Genomic DNA, 27,926 nt, shown 5'->3' with positions numbered 1-27,926 from the left:
GACCTTAAAATTGTTAAAATAATTTTTTATTATTGTTTTCATTCTCAATCTGCGGACGGTAATTTGGTTTAATGTCAAACTAAAGCGGCATGTTCAACAATAAGATGGATTACATAAAAATGACAAGTTTATTTCAAAGTTTATGTTAATGTATCTGCTTTTATTACGAATTGTCATTAAGTGTTACAGTCAAATATTCAAATTAGTGGATTTAACAGGGCAAAAACGAGGATGAGTGGTTTTGTTAAGAGACAAAAAACATCACGTTATTATGGGATGTTTGTGTTTATTTTTGTGCATTTGGTTAAAAATATATCTGGACAAACAACGTTACAAGTCGTCTGGATGGTGCCTTATACGTCACATCCGGAGGCAAGTTTTGAACATAACGCATCAAGTTCCGTTGCAGCGTTAGCACTTGGTCTGAAAACGGTAAAAGACCAATCACTACTACCCAGTTATGTGTTCAAGTAAGTATTGTAGAAATCTTTAATTTTGTTATTTCTGGTTTAAGTCGGATTTTTTTATTAATAAACACAAGTAGAAAATACACGTGATACATGTATAATACAATATATAAACCAGAAAACAAGAGAAATAGAAAAGAAAAACAAGAAAGAAAAAACTCCTTAAACTAAATAGTATGTCCAGGTACGTATTTTATACGAAATAATAATCAACAGTTTCTGTTTGTAACATTTGTATGTTACGCTAAATGATTCAAAACCTACATAGTCAAAGCGTTTGTTAAACGTATTACATTCATATAACATTCATATTTACATCCATTGTTCTACATGTATTTATTTACAATATTTTGCACAACCTAATTTGTATTTGGGTTAAGAATGTTCAGACATATGTCGTTTGTCTTAAAACATAAAATGTATGTGTTAATACAAGGGGTGAACCATAGGAAACCAAGATTCAAGATTCAAGATTTAATTAAGGCACAAACATAATGTCTATTGCCATAAACAAAAATAGCGTGTATACATACATATAAACATATAAACATATTAACAAATGCATAAAACATCTAAATACGAGAAAAGTAATATTACATATATATATCACAGTCATAAAATAAATATTAAGACTATAATAATTAATGTTTGAAATTAGTTGGAATTAGCTACCAGTTGTTTCTCTAGCAAAATTTGCATAGTAAATAAATTGAGATAATTTCTTTATAACATTCTGTTGTGAGTTATTCATTAAAATTTTAAATTTGTGTACATTTGGCCAAGAGCAGTAGTATTTAGGTAAATATTCTCTTCGTAGATCAATGTAATACGGACAAGCAAGTAAAAAATGATATTCCGTTTCCACTATATTTCTAAATCTTCCTTCTTCAATCATTAATTTATGAGCAGAACATCTAAAACGTGAAAGGGCTATTCTATATTTACTATTTATAATACAATCAAGATACTTCTCTTTTCCAAACGTGCTTTTAATTAAACTATACGTATCAAGTTTGCTAGAATTATTAATTTCAGAAAACCATTGTTGATAATATTGATCATATATACGTTGGATAATAGACTTAAGAAAAATAGAATGAGGGTTATCAAATAAGTAAGAAAAGCCTAAGTCTTGAAAGAGACATTTTACATCATTGGTCCATTTATTAACAAACTGATTGTTTTTATCTGTCATCATCATAAGTTTATACAAAAATGAATCTGGATTCTTAGCAGTTCTAAACCAAAACTTTACAATACTAATCTTACGTAAAACAAGAAGGGGAACTCTACCTAATTCACCATATACAGTAGCATTACATGTTTGTTGTCTTACACCTAAAACTTGCTTCATAAACTTTTTATGCACTCAATATCTGGTGAATTACGAAAGCCCCATATTTCAGACCCATAGTTAAGAATAGGCATTATCATAGAATCAAACAGTTTAATTTTTTCAGAAACATTCAATGACAAGTTATCAAAAAGAGAGTTGAGTGCATATAAAACCTTGAAGGCTTGCCCAGATAAACATTTTTGTGCTTGATTAAAGCTACCGTTTGAGGAAATTGTTACACCCAAGTATACAAAGTTTTTAACAATATTAAGAATTTTATTATCATAAAGAAAAACCGGACTGCTTCTGTATTAAAGTTACCGTCACATCTGCAAAGGCACTCGTATTCGTTAAAATTCCGGAACTTGAAGAATGATTTTTTTACCTCGTAAATTTGATAATTATTATAAACTTTTACTTTGTTAAGTGGGTCCGGCGTAATTTATCGTATGCACATGTGTAGTTACTTGTAACGTCATTAACGTCATTTGTGATTTTTTTTATTTTGTGCCAGATTGCATAGTCTTTGATTTTTGTACATGAGACAGAATTGTTATTTGTTAATTCCGCAATGTCACTTAAACATGTTCATACCTCCCTATTGTGGTACATATTAACTCTATAGTCAATAAAGTGTATTTTTCACAGCCTACATATATTTTCTGTTGTTGTTTTCAGTAAATAAAGGGATAAGTCATATTAATTTTTGTTAAACACCAACATTGAATTTGTCTTAAAACGACAACCAGTTTTACCACCATGTACTGTTTAAGCCATGGTTGGGCTCTTCAAAAGAAACACTTAACCGCTCTTACAATAAATCCAGATAGTACATTAAACCGGTCTGTCTTTTTGACTGATTACGGTAACTTTTTAAATATAATTTTAATAAAAATATTGTTTATTTACAGTATAACTGCCATAGACACTGACTGTGACAGCAAGCAGGGTATTGGAGCACTAGTTGATATTCTATTACAACATCATGTTGACGTTGTATTCGGACCCCCGTGCTCGAAAGGTTGGTAACAATTCTTACTTATGAAATCTTTTTGCTGTGGACCACACATGTCTTAACGATTATACATCAGAATTACTAGTAGTATACCTAACACTGTTTTGTTCTGTATTAACAATAAAGGCCCTGAAATATACACTTCATGTATATATAGTAAAAAAAAAAAAAAAAAAAAAAAAAAAAAAAAACAGAATAAAGATCAACAAGTAAAGGCAACGTTTACAGGAGGACGCAGCCCCCCGACAGATCCAAGTAGGGCACCCAGAAGACACCCAACAAACACCTGAAGTGGACATAAGGGCGGCGATAGGAGAGGAACATAAAACGGGCCCATATGTGAATTAAAGGGATAAGGGCTGTAAGGGTGAAAAGTGGAGGTGGTAAAAATGCGGGGGGGGGGGGGGGTGAGAAAATACCTACCGTAAACGACAATCCATCAAGGTAGATACATTGTATCACAAAACATGTAATAAACATTCAAAAACAAGTATTAATACAGACAAGGAACACAGAGGGGTACCGCTTTGGAACGGTCAGTGGGGAAACAAAAGTGAATCCCATACTGACCTCACTATGTTGTATACATGATCCTAATTTTCCGAATCTTACTATGATCTTTTTCAGTACATGCACACATGCGAAAAAAATCAATTAAGCTACCGACCGTATCAATTCAAAATAATAATTTTTTTTTTTATGTTATGATAATATATTTTCGATCGTTGCGACATGGCTTAATTAACGTCATTTTGATATTGAACTACGAAAGTAATTCACCATGATGAGTTTTCTTGTTTTACATGCTTTAAGTATTTTTATTTTGATATTATTTTTACCATATTAAAACACTAATTGAGCTGATGTAAATGTTACCCTGCGGTTAAACAGAATGAAATGATTAATTTCTGTTGGGATCTGTTTCAAATGATAATTTACAATCTGATATTGAAAAGCAATAAAAATAACAGTTCATGACCTTTATTCATACATGAAACAATCATATTACCAACTTTATTACAAGTAGAGAAACTGATAGCGAACAGCATGGATACTGATCAGACTGCGCGGATGCGCAGGCTGGTCTGGATCCATGCTGGTCGCAAATGCATTACGTTGGTTTTGTCGTGACGCGGCTCATTTCTTTATAAAGAGCATAATTGTAACTGGGAAAAAAACTAAAATTGCTTTTCCCTAAATAAAGTCTGATACGAAAAACTATTTTCTGTTAAATCGTTGAATCTGTATCGTATTCAACAACGATATTTAACTACTTTTTCATGTGAAACACAAGATGTAAACATGTAATTTAGAAATAACTTGTCAACATATTGAAACAGAAAACAGACAAATTGGTGAAGAGTATAGACACGAAGTTTTAGACGTATGCTTTAGTTATTACATCGTTAAATTGATCTTATTGTGTAAAGCTTATATGACCAAAAATTACCATTAATAAAAAACAAAACAAAACAACAACAACCCCCCTAAAAACTGTACAATCACTTTATTTTTATATCTTTTTGTTCATATTTGGTAATTGTTTTAAGAAATAGTAAGCTGTGATAAAAATAACGAATGAAAATCTCCCGGACAACACAAATGTATTTGCAGTATATATATCACATTCACCATCTGTTTTAATAAAAGTTTTGTACAAATATCATTCTATCAACCTAATTTTTATTATTATTATTTAATATTTTTTACGCCAATTTTAACATGATATCCGAATCAGCGGTGAGAACAAAATAACCATTAGACTCAATATCCGAGATCCCAGAGATAACTATTCCGATGCTCATCCATTTGAGCTAAGCTTTTTCAACTAATTACTAACAAATATGCAGCCCAATCAAGCTTAATGCCATTTAACTACAAATAAAACTGTACTGTAATATCATAGTGTATTATGATACATGTACCTATATTATTAATACGTAAAGATATTATAGTTTACCTTGAACGTATTTTATAAAGTATTGTTCCTTTAATTTCAGTCGTGGAACCGATTGGAGAGCTATTGGCCTACAGAAATATTCCAGTGATGAACTGGTTATCTCTCGGACAAACCATTTACAACAAGAATATCTTAAATACATATACCAGAACAATGGCTACTATAGCATCACTTGGTAAATATTTTGATTTATTATTACTTTTTTTATTTCTTTTCCTGCAGCATCTCCATGAAATGGACTATTAATACTTCAACATAACTTCATATATTGTGATATTGCAACATGATAATAATATTTTTATATGGTCGAATGGTATTACATGGCCACAATTAATGTACTGTTATAGAAAATAAATCTAAATGGTTTCAAATGAGATTTTTACTGAATATTTTATATAAAAATGATTATAACAGGTTGATCTATATTATCATACGCTGTCAAAACCAGTGCATAACATAACAGTACATGTTTCAAATATATATGGAATATAACAGCAATTCTATTTTTTGAAACATATACTCTTACTTTTGTATTTTGCTGTTTTGAACAGAGTCATGACTTAAAATAGCGATTTTAATCAAAATTTTCGCTAAGGAAACGATATGACGAGATCTGACTGCTACAAAATCTTTTCAGGTGACATGATGAGATTTTTCTACCTATACACCGGTTGGCGACGTCTGGTGCTGATTTCCAGTGACGGGGATGCTTATAGAGGAGGAGCGACCACCATCAAATCTTCGCTAGTGTCAAACCCAGCTTACGATTTCCTGATAGCGCATCATTATAGTGACGTCAAAATCAATGCGTCCATTGCTCAAATTGACCAGATGTGGTCAACTATTATTTACGAGGCCAGAGGTTAATAAATTGGCATTATTTTTTTCAGATTTATCCATGAATTGTGTAATGAAAGGCTGACCAATGGTAAAAGCGGGATTTTCTGTTAAATATTTAACACTAGTCGGGGAGAGAGTGTGCACTATATACTCGTATAATAAGTTATCCTTTACTGGGGAATATACATGTATAAATAATAAAATTTATAGATATTTATTAATTTTCACATCTCCTAAAATAGTGGATTTTTTTTTTTTTGCAATTGCACAATGCTTTTACCCTTGGCCTTCTTGTGGTAGTAGATTTGAGCCGCGTCACGACAAAATCAACATAGTGCGTTTGCGACCAGCATGGATCCAGACCAGCCTGCGCATCCGCGCAGTCTGATCAGAATCCATGCTGTTCGCTTACCAACTCTATTACAAGTAGAGAAACTGATAGCGAACAGCATGGATCCTGATCAGACTGCGCGGATGCGCAGGCTGGTCTGGATCCATGCTGGTCGCAAACCCATTATGTTGGTTTTGTCGTGACACGGCTCATTTTACTCATGCTAACATGAAGACAAAGAACAGCCGCTGATCGTGGACTGCATTGTTCGCTACTAGTTTATACGAATTTTATTTGAGTTCGACTATGTTGGAAGCTGTAAGCGTATTTAAACACTCTCGAATCCATTCCTGGAACTAACTAGTACTTAACAATGAGTAAAATTTCTTGCTCAATGAAACAACGGCTTGTTCCTAATGGGGTTTGAACCCACGCGGTCAGCGTTAACCACTCGGCCACGCAGCAACACGGCTATAAAGGCAATACATATTTTGAAATTTACCCTAAAATGATGAATGACTTTGTCCAGACTGAAAGGCGGACATACCCATTAAAGATATTTAGGCACAACATATCAATGCATGTATCTTTTCTTTCTAACAGTGATAGTATTGGTAATACCACGAGCCGAGATCCGCACGTACATGATTCGCGCCCACCAGAAAGGGATGACGAGTGGAAATTACCAGTTCCTGTATGCAGATGTTGAGGTGCGTATATTGGGCTGAAGGACGTTTTCTGAGTTTTGATATTGACATATAGGTTCAATAGAATTTCTTCGAACCTGGTATTTTTAATATTGTATAAAGTTTGCCTGTATGTCTATATGGTGTATTTCGAAAAGGTCTTTCATTCAATCAGTTAGCTTTTTGATGAGTTTGTTTGAGACGAACAACGATCCGTCACTATACTACGAAACTGTGTCTTGTTGTATTAACTGTGTTGATTTTTTTGCAAGGTTTTAAATTTTTTCAATTAATTATGTCAAGTAAACATTTATAAAAGCAGTGATGTAGGACTAATGGCAATTTCTTTTTAAATAAAATGTTCTAATCAATCATTATTTCAAATGTTCTTTGCAATGCACCATTAAGTTGTGATAAGAACCTAAATTACTTTGTTATTTTGATTGAGTAAGGCCATACATGCTACTCAATTACACTGAAATGTTACAAGTTTGTTTACTTTGAGCTCGGGTTACAGTGAATATAACTAACATTGTTTGTGTAGAGATTTGACACAGTAATTGTAACGCAAATAAAATCGAGTATAGATCTAATGAAGTTTTCCATATTGATATCTGGAATCTAATGTTTGTTGAATTTATTCCCGTCTGTGATTTTCTCAGAGAAAAATATTATATTTAGTTACTGAGAGGCACACGTTGCTTTGGAGAACTATTTATTTCATAATGTTAACATTGTTAATGAAAGTGACACCTTAAAGTACGGAATTCAATACACTTCAATACACATAAAAAAAGTGAAGAATTTGATACAATTGAAATTTCCTTACTTTGAATAAATATCAGCTTAATTGACTGTTTTCATCCCTTTCGTTTGTCAATAATTATATATTTATTTCTATTTTTATCATTAAAATACTATTGTAACATTCATCATTGTTGCTTATACATAGCGTGTGATGTAACGTTAGTGAAAAAAAAACATGTACCATTAAAGGCCAATTATGTCCCTGAAATGCCTTTTTCCTCAAAAGCTTTTAATATCTTATAAAATTGTCCTGTTTTAGTTCTCTAACTAAAAGTTACTTATTGGCCATTTACCTTAATCGTACTTTGCTTCTGTTGCTGTCAGGGAATTAGTACAGTTATGGTGATTTTGTAAGGAAGTCAAAATACTAATTTGTTGACTATTTGCTACTTTTATAACTTCATGCAGCGCTTCTTTTCTAACCAAGCATGTAACATGCTCTTAAACAGTTTTTAATCATGATCAAACTCATGTTTGCCTTTTCTAAAGAAGGAAAGACTATTCGTTTCTGAGGACATAATGTGCCTTTAACGTCAATATCTTCAATGCTCTGTTGCGCTCACTTGTCATAAAAGTAGTCTTTTATCATTTTCACAACTCTAATCAATTTACTTCGCAATACTTTACTTTTGTTAAGGCGAATTTCATTGGACAAACTCATTTTAAATTTTCCCTCAAAGTAAGTACATGTAAAGTTTTGTTAATTCATTATAGAAATAGGCTAAATGGTCATATAAACGATTCTTTCTCCTTCCTTGGCAGCTCGGGTGATATAAGCTGAAACTCGTTTATTTACTGGAACATATAACAACATATAACAAATAATATAATATTAAGCAAATGGTACTGTGTCCTCAGTTTGAAATGTTACCCATGCAAGAAGACTAAAATGAAAATAGATTCATTTTTTTTCTTATCTTATCTTTTTTGACAAACTAACATGAGGTGATACTCATTATAATACTTTATATTCCATTGTTTTTATTTGTCTTTCAGCCGGCGGACGGTGATGATATATCTAACACTAGAATATGGCAACAAGGTGATATGTATGACGAGATGGCAAGACAGGCTTTCAGAAATCTCCTCTATGTATGTCTGTCTAATTAATATATAAATAATATTACAATATTACAGATCTGTAACATCGTTTCTGATTGGACAATATTGACGTTCATATAACATTGTAATAGTAAATCCCAAAATGCGTTGTAACCGCTTCAGAAGTTGCACCTGTCTTGGAAGACAAGTACAGGCAAATAGAAAAAGTCACTCTCGTGACAGGGTATCATCTCAAATTGTTTGAACATATATAGTGAATGTTAAATTTATACGTAATTTAAAGTTAGTATTAATATTTATAACATATATAAATTAATTCAATTTTGGCTACCTTTTCAATTATGATAGAGGGTAGAACTCTGAACATATCGGAGACAAAGTACAATTTAAAAGGCATGTTATCTATTCCATCAATATTGAATCAATCAAGTGATTGCTGAGCTTTAATTATGCTTACCGTATTCTGTTTGTTTTAAGTTTGGACTAGGGTTGGATTCTTTGAACATATCAGAATGGCAGAACGAGGCCTATGATGCCTACAACAATACATTTCTAGGTCGTGATAATATACCAGTTGCTACTGAAGTAAGCGCATAACCTTTTCTTATTTCATTATCAAAAATAGTATTATTTCACAATTTGAAATACTTTCATCAGTATGTTTTGAGATATCTGGTGTTCATGGTTTGAAACATTTTCATTTCATTATTTGAAACATTTAAGTTTCATAACTGAACTCTTTTATTACATAATTTGAAGCCTTTATATTACAAGATATGAACCATTTTTATTACATGTACATGGTTTGAAACATTTTTATTTCATAATTTGAATCTATATCATTTCATAATTTTAAGCCTTTTTATTATATGATTTGAAACCCTTTTATTACATGATTTGAGACATTTTAATTTCATGATTGGCAACTATTTCATTTTATGATTTTAAACCTTTTTAGCTCGACTTTTCTATGAAAAGGGGAGCTATCCTACTCGCCCCGGCGTCGGCGTCGGCGTTGGCGTCACACCTTGGTTAAGTTTTTCGTACCACCCCACTTTATTTCAGAAGTATTACAAGTATGGCTTTGAAACTTACCATACTTGTTCACCATCATAACCTCCATCTACAGACAAGAGTACATAACTCTGTCAAGGTTTTTGACAGAATTATGGCCCTTTTTTGACTTAGAAAGTGTATTGAGCTTGGTTTTAAGTTTTTTGTACCACCTCACTTATTTCAAAACCATTGGAGGTATTGCTTTGAAACTGACCATACTTGTTTACCATCACGACCTTCATCAACAGACAAGAGGACATAACTCTGTCAAGGTTTTGACAGAATTATGCCCCTTTTTGACTTAGAAAATACATTGAATATGGGTAAAATCCACTTATTGCCTTAACCCTTTGAGATATTGCTTTGAAACTTTTAATGCTATTTCACATCATTACCCCCATCTGTACGCAAGAGAAGGTAACTCTGTCAAGGATTTGTTTTAAAAATTAAGGCCTTTTATCGACTTAGAATCTTGGTTCTTGTATTGCCTTTTACTGCAAAAACTTTTTTTATTGGCAAGCAATAAAAAAGTCGAGCGCGCTGTCTTACGGACAGCTCTTGTTATTTAATGATCTAAGACATTTTTATTTCATGACTTGAAATCTTTCTATATTTAAATCTTTGAAATTGGTCAGTATGTTTGCAAGCCTGTTCAGTTAAAACAAAAACAACACATCAACAATTTACAATTTTGCCCGTGATTTAGCTGTAGTGACAAAAGGAAATTAGAAAATGACTTCATTTACATTATATTCCAGTCGGACCAGTACTCAGCCTACCTCCACGACACCGTTTTGCTGTATGCAATGGCTTTAAATGCGTCCCTCATCGCAAACTCAACCCACGACGGAACTTCTATTTTTACCTATGCGTCATCAGTATTCTTCAAAGGTTTTAATCTAGTTTAACCAGAATTAGTTAATACTTTATCAAATACTAAGTTGTTTTATATCAGTTCTAAAAGTATTCAACGTTTTTTTTTTTTTTACAATCGATTTGTGTGTATCTTATAGTATAGTTATACATTATACTTTTATACTTTTTTTACGGTGACATATTTGAACTTATACTCAGCATTACTAATCACTTTACACCTTAAGTTTGTGAATCATCTTCCTGTCAGACAAGCTTTTTTAGCGAATTTCTTTGACTAAACATATGAAAGATGTAGGTTCTAGAGTTAGGGGAAATATATTATATATGAAACAGGGCTCTCGGGGGATGTCGTGATGGGCAACCTTGGTGATAGACAGCCCACGTTTTTCGTATATGACATGGACACAACTGATACATTTATACAAGTGGCTAGACTCGCTTATGTCATCAACGATTTGGAGACGGAATACGAAATTGTAAGTTCTTTAATAATCTGTTAACTGAACAAAGTTCTTAACAAATGCTATAACAAATGCATAACATTTATTGTACAGACCGATCTTTTCTAAAATGTTCTAGAAAATTTTGACATCCCGCAAGACAAATGAATCAAAAACAAATTTTCGACTGAATTTATTGACCATATTCATGAAGGCCCTCTCACACTTGGAGTGTACACGGGTACACATGAATATACCAAAGTGATTCATTTTGATAAATCATGTAACATTTGCACCAATATGTTATATTCAGACATGGTTATATACGAAGATTATTTGGGGTGATGGAAGAACCACAGATACTTATATTCCACCCGACACTCCACCTTGTGGATTTTTCGGCGAAAAGTGTCCACCGGAATCTACCAAAGGTTGGTGTTATTTTGCCCTTCATCATGTTGCAATGATTCGTTAACGAAACGTAAAACACGAACACAATTCTTGTTTAAAGTCTATTGCTTTCAGCAAATTTGCTTTATCATTACCCTATCCTCCTGAGACTTTATAAATTGATTATTTAGAGTAATTAACGTTAAATATATCCCTCCAGTAACTGAACTCTGTTTGGAATACTTAAAGGTTTGTAATAAGATCAAACATTCAACTAGGGGCGTCTTTTCAAACAAGTGTGATTATACATGATTGTATTTAATTGTCCAACGTTTGTTAACTCTCAGGTCAATAATGATCATGTTAAAATGACATTATGTCCATTTAAGGGAAATAGCTAGTGAGTGAACAGGTGAAAGTCAAAATAAGTATACATTTTGCCATAATTTCTTTCAATTGTATAATTTTATAATTTGCTTTGCATGAACAATAAATAACTCATATTGCTCAAGGGAATCTTTGAAAATAGCCATCTGTAGCACTCTTTTCATATTTTAGGCAGATCCTTAACATTTTTCAATATCAAGTATTGGTGAATTACCATTAAAACGGCCAATCATTTGTAATATATAGTCAATTCAGCTCAGCTTGACAATAGAAAATGAGCATAATATCACTACTATTGGTTTATATTAGGTATGATCACTTTAATTGACATCCTAATGCTGTACTACCAGTGGAAACGTCATTGCCACCGGGCAAACTTCGTAGTGTACTGCATACAAATGCGGTTTCACCAGTTGCTTAGAAGCACTAGTTAGCACTGAAGTTATTAAGCGTGGGTGATGAAAATAAGACTGATAAATTATTTCAAAATATGTCTCCTTTTCGTGACGGCCTGTCGAGTCTGTTCACTTGGCATATAAAAACAATTACATTGTATAAACCTCTTACATCACAGAGATACTTTGTACCTAGCAAGTCTAGACTTCGATCTTATTCAGATGTATGACAATTTTAAATTTTGATATCATTTCATAATTTGCTCACTATTTTTCATGTCACTGTTTTTCTTAAATTATTTTTTGTTTCAGACAATACACTGACCATTGTCTTGTCTGTTTGTATCCCGGTGGCTGTTATTCTGGTGACTGCGTTCCTAATATTAAGGTAAGTAAGACAATTCTACAGTAGCATACATAATTTTATTATACTAGTGTTGAATTCAAGAAAAATATCGTGTATATACTATTGTATAATTTTATCAACATTGAGCTAATCAATTTATAAAAACGACAACGACAACAATAGCAACGACAATTATCCGTTATGTAAGACAAATAAAATGAAGTATTACAATTACATTAAAGTCTTTTGATAAGAAAATAATAAAAAAAATGAAAAGCTTAGTTTTCAGAAGACAAAAAACATGAAACAACAACAACAACAATAACAACATCATCATCATCATCAACATCATGATCATCATCATCAACAACAACAACAACCAACAACAACATTACAGTTGTTGTTATATAGAGTAGTTAAGTGTTATATATCAAGATATCAATTCTATGACAGAAATCATAAAAAACGAACATTGCTTGATTTATCCTAACTTTAATCAACAATACAAAGTTATTTGTTTGTACATTTTAGATGGTGGCGAAAAGAACGTGCTCTACAGAATATGTCGTGGAAAATTAATTACTCTGACCTGAATTTCAACTTCCAACAGAAGAAACTACCGTCATCGTTTATGGTACATGAAAATAATTAATGAGCCGCGTCACGACAAAACCAACATAGTGCGTTTGCGACCAGCATGGACCCAGACCAGCCTGCGCTTCCGCGCAGTCTGATCAGGATCCATGCTGTTCGCTAACCAACCCTATTACAAGTAGAGAAACTGATAGCGAACCGAACAGCATGGATCCTGATCAGACTGCGCGGATGCACAGGCTTGTTTTGATCCATGCTGGTCGCAAACGCACTATGTTGGTTTTGTCGTGACGCGGTATTTAGGTATCTGTAATGTGAGAAATACGCTCCAAGCAGCTAATGTAGGCAGTTCCTGTATTTATCACCATTACATTATATCTCCGCATAGTCTTCAGTAAAATAATAACTACAGTAAACACGGTAATGCTTTTATCGGACATTGTTCAGAATTTAATTATGTATGAATTATGCATTTATTGTAATTATTTTTTTCTCTTTATATTAGATGGCCTAGTATCACTCATTTTTTATGTCTGATAATGTTAGACATTATCAGGCCAAGTTCAAAAGTTTATAGAATCATTGTTGTCTAAACATAAGATTATACTTATTATTGTGATCGTGCAAATTACATCTACTTTTGTTTTTGGAATTATCACCTAAAATGTTGATTATATGGGTTAATATACTGGAGTATCCTTTTCCTGCTCTCAAAAGATTAAATGCAACCGGTAAAGAGCCAAGACGGCCTGAATACTATAGAAATAAAATATATCTTTTTTAAAATCAATATATCGGCAACAAAAAACATAAAGTGCGAAGTTAACTGGCAAATAGTTCTTCGATAACATCTATTGAAATAAGCTTTGTTATTACAATTTAGTCTTTGACATCTTGACTTTGTGTCTATTAATTAGTTTAGTAAGAAGTCTCTCCCTATATACCAATGGCTTAAACCCTAACAATTGATACACACTCAACCTGATGGATTTGTTTAATATTTTTTCCCGGTAATCCGTTTGAAAATTAAGGAATTCAAATATCAAAAGACAAATATTGAGCTGCTTACAGTACAAAGACTGTTAAGGCTGCAAGGACGTGCCGACTGGCCTTACTCGATAATGTTGATAGGTTAATATATTATGAACATCATTTTGGACGGCAATGCAGCAACTTCTATGGAACGCCGTGACTGTCTTATGTAATCAATGTTTTTGTTATCTTGTGAAACGATGATATTATTTTGTCGTTTGAGCGTGTTGACATGTGCAATTTACATCATGTCTTGTCAAAGGAACATGTTGACTTGTACAAACAGAATGTTAACTTGTCAAATTGTTATGATGACATGTGCAGACAACATGCTAACTTGTCAAAGTATCGTGATGACTTGTGCAAACAACATGTTAACTTGTCAAAGTATAATGATGACTTGTGCAAATGACATGGTGACTTGTCAAAATGTGATGATGACTTGTGCAAACAACATGTTAACTTGTCGAATTATTGTGATGACATGTGCAAACAGCATGTTAACTTGTCAAAGTGTCATGATGACTTGTGCAAACGCCATGTTAACTTGTCAAAGTATAATAATGACTTGTGCAAACGACATGTTAACTTGTCGAATTATCGTGATGACATGTGCAAACAGCATGTTAACTTGTCAAAGTATCATGATGACTTGTGCAAACAGCATGTTAACATGTCAAATTTCCATGATGACTTGTGCAAACGACATGTTAACTTGTCGAATTATCGTAATGACTTGTGCAAATGACATGTTATCTTGTATCATGCTGACATGTCAAAACGTACTGTTAACTTGTCAAAGTATTATTATAACTTGTGCAAATGCCATGCTAACATGTCAAAATTCCATGATGACATGTGTAAACAGCATGTTAACTTGTCGAGCTATCGTTATAACATGTGCATACAGCATGTTATCTTGTCCAAGTATCATGATGACTTGTGCAAACGACATGTTAACTTGTCCAAGTATAATGATGACTTGTGCAAATGCCATGCTAACTTGTCAAAATTTCATGATGACATGTGCAAACAGTATGTTAATTTGTCAAATCATCGTGATAACATGTGCAAACAACATGCTAACTTGTCCAAGTATCATGGTGACTTGTGAAAGCGACATGTTATTTTGTCAAAATTTCATGATGACATGTGCAAACAGCATGTTAACTTGTCAAGGTATCGTGATGACTTGTGCAAACTCCATTCTAACTTGTCAATGTATCATGATGACTTGTGCAAATGCCATGTTAACTTGTCAAATTATTATGATGACTTGTTGAAACAACATGTTAATTTGTCAAAAAATCGTGATGACTTGTGCAAAACACATGTTAACTTGTTAAGGTATTATGAGCATGTCATCACGATAATTCGACAAGTTAACATGCTGTTTGCACATGTCATCATGATTTTTTGACAAGTTAACATGTCGTTTGCACAAGTCATCACGATATTTTGACAAGTTAACATGTCGTTTGCACAAGTCATCATGATACTTTGACAAGTTAATATGTTGTCTGCACATGTCATAATGATTATTTGACAAGTTAACATGCTGTTTGAACAAGTCAGCATTGTCTGTAGACAAGATTTGATGTACATTGCACATGTTAATATGCTAAAATGACAAAATAATAGCATCATTTCAGAAGATAGCAAAAATATTGATAGCATAAGACAGTCACGGCGTTCCATAAACTTCACTCTATTTTAGAAATCTCTTGTCGTTTATTTCCATTACACAATGAACTACGAAAGTGACAAAGCTTCTTTCACACTTCATACATTATTTTAGCAAGCGTCTAGGTTATTCAGCAACAGTGTCATCAGTATTGATAGTACGAGTGTTTACGAAACTATCCGAAGTGGAGCCACTTCCGTCCAGACCACGAGACATTCAGCTAATAGGGGGCAAATATTTACAACAGTTGCTATGTTCAAAGGTGAAATGGTTGCAGTAAAGTGGAGCACAAAGAAGAAAATTCAAACCGATAGGTCGTTCCTACTTCGCATGAAAGAGGTACATGTAGAACTGTGTACAATTAAGTAACTTATTTGAAGCAAAAGAAATTCTAATGAATTCGTTGATAAATAAACAATATTCAAGCATTGATCTTATTACAAAGTTAACATAAAAAGATAACTACAAAAACTATAAAGTCATATTTTATTTATTTGACTAGAAAATAGGTCTTTTAATCATACGTGTGACTGGCTTTTAAATCAGCCAAATCAAACAAAAATTAAAAAGGACGTTTGAAATAAAATCTTTAAAAGCTTTACACGCCCATTTGGAATATACATTCTATAAAATTACTTTACTATCATTCTCGCTATTCTCGTACAAATTCTGAAGTATGTAAGATTGAACAGAAATATATGTTTAAATTGTAGATGTACGAATTAAAACATGCAAATTTGACCACATTTATTGGCATGAGTATTTCTCCTGAGAGAGTATGTTGCATCTGGGAATACTGTACCAAGGGCAGTATACAGGTTTGTTAAACTCAAACAGTTATATATAGTCAAAATGGCATGACCTTTCATAGTAGACAATTAATAAATGTCTTTTCCACTGAATAGCTTACATGCAGATACAATGATTTTAGATTTGCATCGATCGGCATTGACATTAAAAATATCATCGGCCATTTCATCGATATCTTTAAATAGACTATATATAGTGGAAGTTGTCATCTATATTTCTCCAGCATGAAGTACTTTTTTATGAATTTACATGTCGGAGGTGTAATATAGAGATTTAATGGCCTTTGAAGCGAATCCAATTCAGAGGATCTGTTACGAAAAAAATCATGTTTATATACTTATAAAGTTACCCCTCTATGTTCTAAGCTATACTTTTATATTAACTATACATGTACAAATGTAATTGCTTATTTCAGAACTTGAAATAAAACACAGGTTGTGACGAATTATGCTATTCATATCATATACATGTATATGTTGTAAATGTGTATGGGCCGGAGGCCTAAAGTCTTATAAAATCTTGAAAATCTTGAAATCATATCATGTCATTCCAACTACTTTTTTGTTTTTTTTTTGTTTTTACCATGGCGGCACTTTGATGAAGATGTTGAGATTGTTATTTCAGGATGTAATTGAGAATGATGACATTCATCTAGACATGATGTTCAAGTTGTCTCTAGTTGTTGACATATGTCAGGTAAATGTTAACATAACAATTTGTAAGTATATATATAATATGGATGTTCAGTTATGTCATATATATCAGCTTTCATTTTTTAAAATTTTGTTCAAAAGATGAAACATATGACGAATATAGCATTTTCGTTGTATGTTAATTAAAATAGTTGATAGTGCATGGGAAAGAGAAAAGATCCCACGTGTGTTCAGTAATGTATAGGAATTCATCGTCAAGCATACATTATGTGACTGCATTGATAGCAAGCTTAACCTAGAAGAACTCGCATATCTGCAATCCTAATTATATTTACAATTCTTCATTTGTCATTGAAGATGTCTATAATACGTTTTCCACTTTACTTTTACTTCAGGGTTTAGAGTACATCCATAAGAGTAACATACGTTACCATGGTAACCTAAGAAGTTCAAACTGTGTTATAGACAGTCGTTGGGTTTGTAAGTTGACTGATTTTGGCACGGAGAAAGTAAAGCCTCGCCATGACAATCTAGAAGTTATGGGGGAGCATGCTTTTTACGCAAGTATGTTTTTTTCTTCTGTATTTCAGTTTGTTCTATCAGTTTTCAAAATAAGTTGATATATCATCAAATTACTAAATCATTACTTTGAATTTAAGAATATCAACATATTTTCTGCAGAGCATATTAACTTCGTAGTATACTGACATATGAGCCGTGTCATGACAAAACCAACGTAATGCGTTTGCGACCAGCATGGATCCAGACCAGCCTGCGCCTCCGCGCAGTCTGATCAGGATCCATGCTGTTCGCTATCAGTTTCTCTACTTGTTATAGGGTTTGTAAGCGAACAGCATGGATCCTGATCAGACTGCGCGGATGCGCAGGCTGGTCTGGATCCATGCTGGTCGCAAACCCATTATGTTGGTTTTGTCATGACACGGCTCATATGTCTAACATTTATTTTTCAGAACTATTTTGGACGGCGCCAGAAATTCTACGAAGGATATTGAAGAAAGAGTCATATGAAAGCACAAGTAGCGCAGATGTTTTCGCTATCGGTATTATAATGAAAGAGTTGCTATGTAGAAATGAACCCTACAGTGCTCATACTCATCTGACTCCGAAAGGTACATTTACGTTTATACATGAACATCCTTTTGTTATCTTGACAAAAGAAGATCATACTGTTATCCTCAAAAATGTAATATCTGAAAGCAATAAGAAATTTCAAACTAACCAACATATTTTCAACCCTTGATCTTCTCAGAACATGCTTATTTGTTATGCATATGGGCATAATGTTATAGTACTAATAATAAAACAAGATACAAATGTGTGTATTTCTATCTAATCCCTGGGTACAAACAAACTTTTAAACAGTTACAGTTACAACTTGATAAATATATCGATAATAAGCGCAACAAATTGACCACTAATGGCATTTCATCATGAAGCTGTAACAATTGTAAGCTGTGACTATACTTCGGCCACCTTAACTGAAAGAAACATTATTTAACACATAAATTCCATGTACTGTTATAGAGATAATTCTAAAAGTGGCACGACCGGAGGATCCCGACAAGTTGTTCCGGCCTGCTATAACGCACGCTGAGCTTGATACCGAGTACAGAAGAACAAGCACGATTTTACTCATACACCGTTGCTGGGCTGAGGACCCGTTGGCCAGACCCTCCATGAAGACTGTTCTTAGAATGTTAGAGAAAATCAACCCATACAAGTATATAAACGTTACATTATACTTGTTATATTTAACAGTAATAATAAAACTGGACATTAACAAATAAAATATTTGTACTTAGAAAACGTTTGTAAATATTTAAGAAAAGAAGAAATGCATAAATTGTATTCCATAGCAAATGATCTTAATATATGAAATAACTTTAAGATATGCTTCTATATTATCAGAATTTTATCTCAATATAAATGATAATATTTTCGTATGACCAATTTGTTCATTAGGTTGTATATTTTAGGAGAAGCAATGTATTTTATGATATAGAATTATGATTCCTCCACCAGTAAAGCTATGATTCCTCCACCAGTAAAGCAAGAACGTCGCCATATGACCTATGATCCAAAAAACATACATAGAATTATGACTGGCTGTAATTTTAATTTTTTATCCTAATATGAATATTCTAGAAAGACAAGTGTTGTTGACAATATGATTGCAATGATGGAAAAGTATACAAATAACTTGGAAGACATTGTTGCAGAGAGAACACAGCAACTTCAAGAAGAAAAGATAAAAACCGACGCTCTTCTGTACAGAATGCTACCAAGGTCAGTATTAGCTTCATACACAATTAGAGGAAATGAAATAAAAATAAAATAATACAAAAATAAAACAACAAAAATGCACTTAATTCACAAAATAATTTGGGTTTGTATAAAGTTTAACATAAAAAATGGTAAATATTAATTGACAATGATATGAGCATGCTTGATGAAAAGGCGGGAAAACCTGCTGGCGAGCTGACTGGCAATCCCCGATTAAGCAGTTGCGAATGGTGGCATTTATATTAAAAATATTATAATGTGCATCCTTTACTAAAATGCATCTTCGGACAGACTAGAAAGTTTTAAAAATAGTTGTAACTTAGGATTAAAGTCTATTATACAATATACATTTTTATACAGAAAAGTTGCAGAAGATTTAAAGATCGGAAGAGCGGTACAGGCAGAAGCATTTGATTCAGTTACAATATACTTCTCTGATATTGTACGGTTTACAGACCTTGCTAGTGAAAGTACACCACTTGAGGTTAACAATTCTTTCAATTCTTTAATTTAATGTAATGCTAAAAATTGATGTTTTTTTCGGATTTTTGATTTTTGTTTCATTTTCGCAGACGTACGTGTTTTTAAAGAAAACAAAATACTTGTTAAGATCTATCTTACTGTAATGTAGAGATATAACAAATTTTGATGATGACAGAGCAAGATTTAAATGTGCTTCAATAAAAATGTTAAATTTTCATTTATTTGACAGTTTACTTGTTAGAACATCTTGTATCAGTAATAAATTTTCTTCTATTTCAGATTGTAGGCTTGTTGAATGCTTTATACACATTGTTCGACGACACAATAAGTCATTATGACGTTTATAAGGTGTGTAAATAAGTCAAATACAAAACAAAAAACCGGTGCGATTCTTTATTGATTCCGTAAGCTAGTTGGATAGCTTTCTCATATGTAGAATCCGACGACGCTTGCGTAGCTCGAACCTAGAGTGCTCAGAGGCAAGTGGTTTAAAGCCAACGAACTGTGTGATTTAAAATAAACTCATACCGATGCTATACATAATTCTGCATTATATTAATCACATACCTAAAAAAGACCGTTTGAATTGAAAAAGAATCATATTTCATTGACGCGCCTTTAGAAAACGCTAACATCAAGCATGTACATGTATTAACAAATTTTTAAGTTTTAATTGCTATCTCAAGGCCCAATTGGGCAGATGAGAATACAACGATGTAAAAAAAAACATTACAAACTCGTATAATGACGCCACGTCAATATATAGCCACGGCCGTGCAATACCATATAAATTTACGGAGTCGCAAAATCGGAATGTAATAAATTATATTTATTTGAAATGCACTTTGAATTATTTACCACTAACAGATCTGTCCGTATGAACCCTCACTTTCCGTATCTAATATTATATTTATAAAAAATAGTTTAGTCCGGTTGACTAAATCATTATAAAAATGCATGCTTAGTATATGATTTTAATAAGGCAAGGAAGCGATCAGAATTTATCATATTTTCACGACCATATGGTGCATGTTTGAACAAAAGAGTAATAAGAGACTTGGAACTTGATATAGGATAATGTATTTTATCATCTTTATCATTTGTTAAACCTTTTAGAAAATGTTTTATTTTGTTCATGATAGTTTTGTTATTTTATGTTGGTATTATAGCGTGTTATATCGGTTTATAAATATATATTATTTTAAGTGATATTAATATCATATCTATTAAAATTATTACATATAATAAACTATGATATGTTTATTAAGGTGGAGACTATAGGAGATGCGTACATGATTGTAAGTGGCCTGCCGGAGAAGAACGGGAATTTGCACGTGAAGGAGATTGCAGGAGTAGCTCTCAGTATATTGGACAGTGTATTGACTTTCAAAATACCTCACAAACCAGACAGACAACTTCAAATCCGAATTGGTAAAATAATGATGCATCGGTTAACTATAACATAATATAATATTGTTCAAACGAAATGCACCAGTTTTCATTGTAGCACCTCAATTTATATTTAGACACAGGTCGATATATACTACTAGTAATATAATGCGCTGTAAAATGTCATGTTCTCTTATTCAAAATCATTGTTTTTTTATAATATTTTTATTCACGTCGTCGTGAATTGGAGGCTGATTAGATCAAAAGCTATATGTGCCCTTAAAGCTTTTTTTATACATTTGAATATATCATGCTCAAGTGTATGAATCTATTTGTAACATGCTTGAATATTTCTTATAAGGAAGATGCTTAGTCTATCTTTAAGATTGTTTGGCATAGCGAAACATATTTAAATAGAAAAGTGATATAATTATAAAGTTCAACATTACATGTATATTATATTCAATTTATGCAGGATTACACACGGGTCCAGTGGTCTCAGGGGTTGTTGGGCTAACCATGCCAAGATATTGCTTGTTTGGTGACACTGTCAACACAGCATCAAGGATGGAGTCAAATGGAGAGCGTAATAACATGGCATTTTTATTATCTTTATAAAACAAACAAATGAATAAGTAACTTGATATACATCTTTTATGGTAATTTTTGTTTGTTTCTATAATGGGATTAACTCTTATCTACTGTAGATTGTATACTAGTATGGTAAGATTAATATAATACTTAGTATATTTGATACAATTGTATTTGGTGATACTATTCCTTGTGATATTTTTGTGTGTGTGATATTTTCCATCAATATTATCATGGCACCCTTGATTTGAATGAATGGGCCGGTTTGTCCTACATCTTTGCTAGCGGTATATGCATGCCAGCGAGCTGTTAATCCTCTCTGGGATAATTCATACCTTAAATGTTCACTATTACAAGACGTGATGCTTATGAACCTTATGTTTGGTAAGACTAGTAAAAAATGCCAATAAGTATTATATTACACATATATGCATGTATGTAACCAAGTTTCAAAGATATGTGAAATTGCAATCTGTATTGTTCATCCAAACATATATGAAGTTAATACCTACAATATAGAGACAGGGATATGTTTGCATCAGTAAAAATGCATTAGAAATTTAGAATGCTTCACCGTATTTTGTACTAAAAACTACTCTATTTCAGCCCAGAAGATACACATTAGTCCAAGCACACAGGCGGCGTTAGCGAAATTCCCTTTGTTTGATATAGAGGAACGAGGGGAAATTCCAATTAAGGTAAACAGAATATCAACTACATTATTGTGTATATGCATTGGCTACGACCTAAGTAACTTATGTTTCATTAGTGTTTCTGTACAACATGGTTGACTTTTTAAATGTGTGATTTGTTGAAGTTTTTTCTCTTAAATAATTTATTCCTTGATTTTATCAATGTGACAATTTTTTGCTAGTTATGGTGTGCATATTGTTTTTGTTCAATATCATTTTCCTCAGACTTTTGTATTCACATTTTGACAGCTTTTGTTTACATGCTTGTAATCTTATTACCCCATACATTTTACTGTTAAAGTCAGAATCATGTAAGGTTAACGTAAGCAACTGTATGGATTAAGAAGGGGTGGTTATCGTTTCGCTTTTAATATTTAATTAAACTGTCATGAAGAACGATTACAGTAGAACCCCTACTTAAGACCATCCCGGAATTAAGACCACCCCACTATTAAGACAATAGAGATGGCTAAAATATACCATGGTCATAAAGTATGTAAGCAATAAGAATATTCACAATTAAGACCACCCCACAATTTAGACCACCCCACAATTAAGACCACTTTGGACCAGTCCCTATGGTGGTTTTAATTGAGGGTTTCTACTGTACATGTATAAACATGCAGTCAGTTGTTACATTACAGGGTAAAGGAATGATGAGGACATTCTGGTTGACGGGTTTACACGTTGTTGCTTTAGAGGATGGTGAAGATGATGATGGCGAGCTTGACATGGAAACTGATCAGCCGTTTGGTGATAATGAGTTTTCCATGGAAGATCTAAAGGAAAACGGTTTAGGAGATGATGCATCCATGTCAGAAGAAATTAAAGGCGGGCAAAACGGTGTCGGGAAAATCAGTGTCGCCGATTCCGGAATTTGTATTGATAAAAGTACAGTTGTGACTGAGGAAAATGACCATAACAATATGGACATAATATCAGGTGATACCTGTAATAGTGACGTTCATGACGATGATAAACACGAGGTATCAGCACTAAAACCTAGTACGGAGACACATAATGACATTGCGTTACGGTTAAACGGGAATTATAATAATAAGTTACAAACTGTAAAGTTAACAGAAATACAAGAAAACAAATCAAAACCAAATGGTGAACTACTACCTCTGGAGAATTGTACTGACCACAAGGAAAGCACAAATATTCGGTTTCATGTGTTACCAGTACAAAGCCCATAAAACGGAAGAGATCAGTCTCTGGTTTATAATTTAGTCCCAATATTACATTTATTTATTTATTCATGGCTGGAAATGGCTGGAAATGATTATAAGCGATTTGTTGTGCGTCAAAACGTCACGAAAGCATAAGTAAACAAGACGGTAACTTAACTGCTGACAACGAGTTGGTGATATGTCCTGCTATATATACATTGGGTATCTAACAGTATACAGACAGCCTGGTCAGATTTCATAAATATGCAGGCTGGCCTGGCTCAATACTTCTGGCAAAGGCTTAAATTATCACTTCCGGTTCATTAAGAAAACGGGAGCTTATTCAAGATCCAATCAAATGTTCACAACTTTAGTTTGGGATCCAAGCATCCTGAGATGTATGGTACTTTAAGTGTGGACTTTGAACATTTTATGATATTTTACATGATTACACTTTCCTTTTGAGAAGGAAATAAACACAGGTTTCTCATTTTAAGGGTAAATTTCTAACCTAAGACATTGTTGTTATACATGTACATGTATTTATAAGATTTCTTTGTTGTTGTTAAAAAGCGTTCTATGTTGTTTTGTATAATGAAATCCTAAAACTTACTGGTCTTAGTTGTGTCTAACAAACCGACTTCTTAGTACAAAGCTCGTTTTATCTCTTTCAGTTTACATGTACTTTGTGTCATATACAAAAAATGTAAATTAAAGTTACAAATCATAAACTTTATTAAAGATAACAGAACTACAAGAAAATTAATATACATGTATATAAAGTAAGGCCTAAGCGAGTGGCTATATATTTAGGTCGTTGACCATGAATGACATGTCCCTCACTTCTGTAAGTTCAAATCCCTTATGGACCGTGAGATAACAGGAGGCTATCAAGTCCACGTTAACGGTCGGTTGTTGCAATAAGTTATAAATTCATTTTGTATATATTGGCGTTCTGTTACTTTCTGACGTCACGCATTTGTCTTAAAGCTGAAACAGCTCTTGATTTTTATCCCCCGCCGAAAATTTTCGGCGGAGGATATAGTAATAGTCTCCGTCCGTCCGTCCGTCCGTCCGTCCGACCTTCCGTCCTTCCGTCCGTCCGTCCTTCCGTCCGAAATTTTTGTCCGGAGCATATTTCTAAAAGTATTTGAGTTATCAACTTGAAACTTCATAGGTGGATAGACCTCATTGAGGAGGAGTGCAGTGCACAAGAATGATAACTCTACCTTGCATGATTTTTGAGTTATTGCCCTTTGTTATTTTTCAAAATTGATTTTTGTCCAGAGCATAACTCCAAAAGCCTATGAGATATTAACATGAAACTTCATAGGTGCATAGATCTCACTCAGGAGGTGTGCAGTGCACAAGAATGATAACTCTTCCTTTCATAATTTTTGAGTTATTGTCCTTTGTTATTTTTCATACCTAATTTTTCACCTGAGTGGAGCATAACTCAAAAAGTGTTTGAGATATCAACATAAAATGTCATAGAAGGATAGATCTTATTGAGGAGAAATGTTGTGCGCAAGAATGATAACTCTTCCCTATACAATTTTTGAGTTATTGCCCTTTGTTGTTTTTTTCATGCTATTTTGTCCAGAGCTTATCTGAAAAAGTATTTGAGGTATCATCTTGAAACTTCATAGGTGGATGGATCTCATTGAGTAGGAATGCAGTGCTAAAGAATGATAACTCTGCCCTGCATTATTTTTGAGTTATTGCACTTTTGTTATTTTTCAAAATTAATTTTTGTCCAGAGCATAACTCAAAAAGCCTTTGAGATATCAAAATGAAACTTCACAGGTGCATAGATCTCACTCAGGAGGTGTGCACTGCACAAGAATGATAACTGTACCTTTTATAATTTTTGAGTTATTGCCCTTTGTTATTTTTCATACTTAATTTTTCAATTCAATTTTTTTCTCAAAAAGTATTTGAAGTATCAACTTGAAACTTCATAGGTGAATAGATTTTACTGAGGAGGGATGCAGCACACAAGGATGATAACCTACCCTGCATTATTTTTCAGTTATTGCCCTTTGTTATTTTCAGCCATCAGTATTCACATAGGTTTCAAATCTGTAATCACTATAGCCATCAGTTTTCATTACCAAAAGACCTCTTAAAATGGAATTATTCTGCTCTACTACATATACATTCTTCCAATGAGCAAACACATTCGGCGGGGGATGGCCATGTTGACATGGCTCTTGTTTAGTTTTAGTAGTTAGCTGTTTACTATTTTGTATGGTTGACAAAAGCGATACCTATCTTATATAGTTGACAAAGCAATACCATTTTACTTTTTGCTGATTTAATATGACAAAATATTTTATATTCATGAGCACTTTCGTCACGTGATAAACATCCTACATTAAAACGTTAGCCTTTCCTTTACCGGAAAATTGTATTAATTTCTGATGATGTGTGTGCCTTTAAGCATGACTACTACAGTTTCTTAATATCTAACTTGAAACCTATAACACAAAGAGGTACAACCATTTCATACCCAAACAATTGATATGTTACAGATGATTATTCAGACTGTTTAAATTGTAATCCTAAATAAGTTCTGTATTGTTTTTTTAAGGCTACTATACATTTCACATGAATCACTTTAGTTTGTGTAAACCCCGTTTTTTTTATCAACTTTTCTTGTTTGTACAAATATATTTCTTAAAGAATCCCATTGTCTGAAAATCTTCCACTTCATTTGTTTATTTAATTTTTTCACCGGTGGAATATATAAATAGTGCAATTTCCCCTTAAAGGCAAAGTAAGCTTCTCAAGTGATTTCTTTTCTTTCTGAAGTAAGGGCAAACCTGTGTAATGGATTTAGGACATGTGCTGAATATGATACAATTTACGAAAAGTTACCAAAATGTAAACAAAGTGGTATTTTTACTTCATACAATTAAATTACTAAATAACTACAACGGTACTTATAGACACAAAACATGGCTTAGTAATATGGCCAATTACACTTAAGGACAATGAAAACGGACGCTCGCACTATATGCATTTTATTACATGACAAAAAACACTCCCGACTCCATCAGATATATATCATACCTTTATTATAAAGCACAAACTGAAAATAATTCAAAATGTTTAAAATCAAATGTACACCAGTCCATCGAAGTTCTTAAGGTGAAAATCCCAAAATAACACTTTTTCATCACAGTAATGCAAACTCAACAATGGCAAAAACCAAAATATAAATCCAAAACAAAGTTACTCATAAATATCTATTCGTAATGTCACCGTTGGGATCTTTAGAAACGACAATGTCCTCCATCAGCGTCTCTTACATATGTACATCGTCGCCCCACGGACCTTACTAGGGTGCGAATAGTTGCCTGTGGAATTTGACGCCATTTGGCCTGTAGTGCAAATCCTCTACGACACAGCCATCCCTGAACCTTTCACCACGGCGGTGATATACACACTCTCTTCGGTCACTTAAGTCGACCATTACTGTGGTCTCGTCAGAAAAAAAAGCTGTTCCATCTGTTTAAGCGCCAATGGGTATGGGCAGCTGCCTAGCGTCTTCTTGCAAATCTATGTCGTGAAAATAATGGTGGGCCACGGTATGACTTGTGACATGGAAGACCAGCATACCTCAAACGTCGGCAGAGACTGTCGGATTACGGCGTCCTGGATTAGTGTTCTAGCAATTTATGCTGGTGTCCTAAACCGATTGGCAATGTGTACCATGCGAATGTTGATATCTATGCATGCTGTCGTCACCTTCCGCTTGCCTGGTTTCCGTCGAGCGTTGACGGTACCAGTAGTACGAAAAAGCTGGTGAAGCCGAGAAATTGTGATAGACACAAACACGGTTGGCGATTTGTTGTTAAGATAGACCAGTCTGAATCTGTCCTAAAGCTACCCAGTGATTTTTTCTTTGTACAGCCATTGCGTACAATTTGCTATAGCAAGTCTTGAGTAGTTTCATTGTAATTAAGCGCATTCTATAGAGGAAAATTGTGTGTGCATGGGCGCTTTTAAAACTGACTGTTGGCATAGTTCAATGATCAGCAAAAAGTGTCACTTTTGATTTTTTGGGTACCGTCTTTATTACGCAATAAGGTCTTTAAAATGCAATCATTTTTCATACTTTTG

At 33.2% G+C, this 27,926-nt stretch overlaps 1 protein-coding gene across 1 annotated transcript; it reads left to right on the top strand.

Moving 5' to 3' along the window:
• The first annotated feature begins 52 nt into the window (after window positions 1–52).
• On the top strand, window positions 53–24,312 carry LOC132756976 (atrial natriuretic peptide receptor 1-like). The gene is made up of 25 exons (XM_060748119.1): window positions 53–470; window positions 2,715–2,824; window positions 4,819–4,953; window positions 5,416–5,640; window positions 6,553–6,659; window positions 8,439–8,534; window positions 8,982–9,089; window positions 10,319–10,451; window positions 10,770–10,912; window positions 11,190–11,307; window positions 12,361–12,436; window positions 12,926–13,028; window positions 15,819–16,043; window positions 16,418–16,522; window positions 17,139–17,210; window positions 17,563–17,731; window positions 18,139–18,297; window positions 18,713–18,908; window positions 19,334–19,474; window positions 19,832–19,955; window positions 20,234–20,302; window positions 21,223–21,385; window positions 21,819–21,929; window positions 22,541–22,632; window positions 23,271–24,312. Exons 1-25 carry the CDS (start codon window positions 232–234, stop codon window positions 23,823–23,825), a joined length of 3,774 nt encoding a protein of 1,257 aa, XP_060604102.1. The 5' UTR covers window positions 53–231; the 3' UTR covers window positions 23,826–24,312.
• The last annotated feature ends 3,614 nt before the right edge of the window (window positions 24,313–27,926 follow it).

Source organism: Ruditapes philippinarum, unplaced genomic scaffold (assembly GCF_026571515.1).
Source record: "Ruditapes philippinarum isolate M1 unplaced genomic scaffold, ASM2657151v2 ctg67_1_1_1_1, whole genome shotgun sequence".
NCBI lineage: Eukaryota > Metazoa > Mollusca > Bivalvia > Venerida > Veneridae > Ruditapes > Ruditapes philippinarum.
This window is presented reverse-complemented; position numbering and strand designations above follow the sequence as displayed.

Bases quoted from the DNA above. Each gene is read 5' to 3' on its own strand.
- LOC132756976 (XM_060748119.1), top strand. From the start codon at position 232: ATGAGTGGTTTTGTTAAGAGACAAAAAACATCACGTTATTATGGGATG. The intron at 12,437-12,925 runs GTAAGTAAGACA...TGTACATTTTAG, and splicing joins ACTGCGTTCCTAATATTAAG to ATGGTGGCGAAAAGAACGTG. The intron at 20,303-21,222 runs GTGTGTAAATAA...ATGTTTATTAAG, and splicing joins GTCATTATGACGTTTATAAG to GTGGAGACTATAGGAGATGC.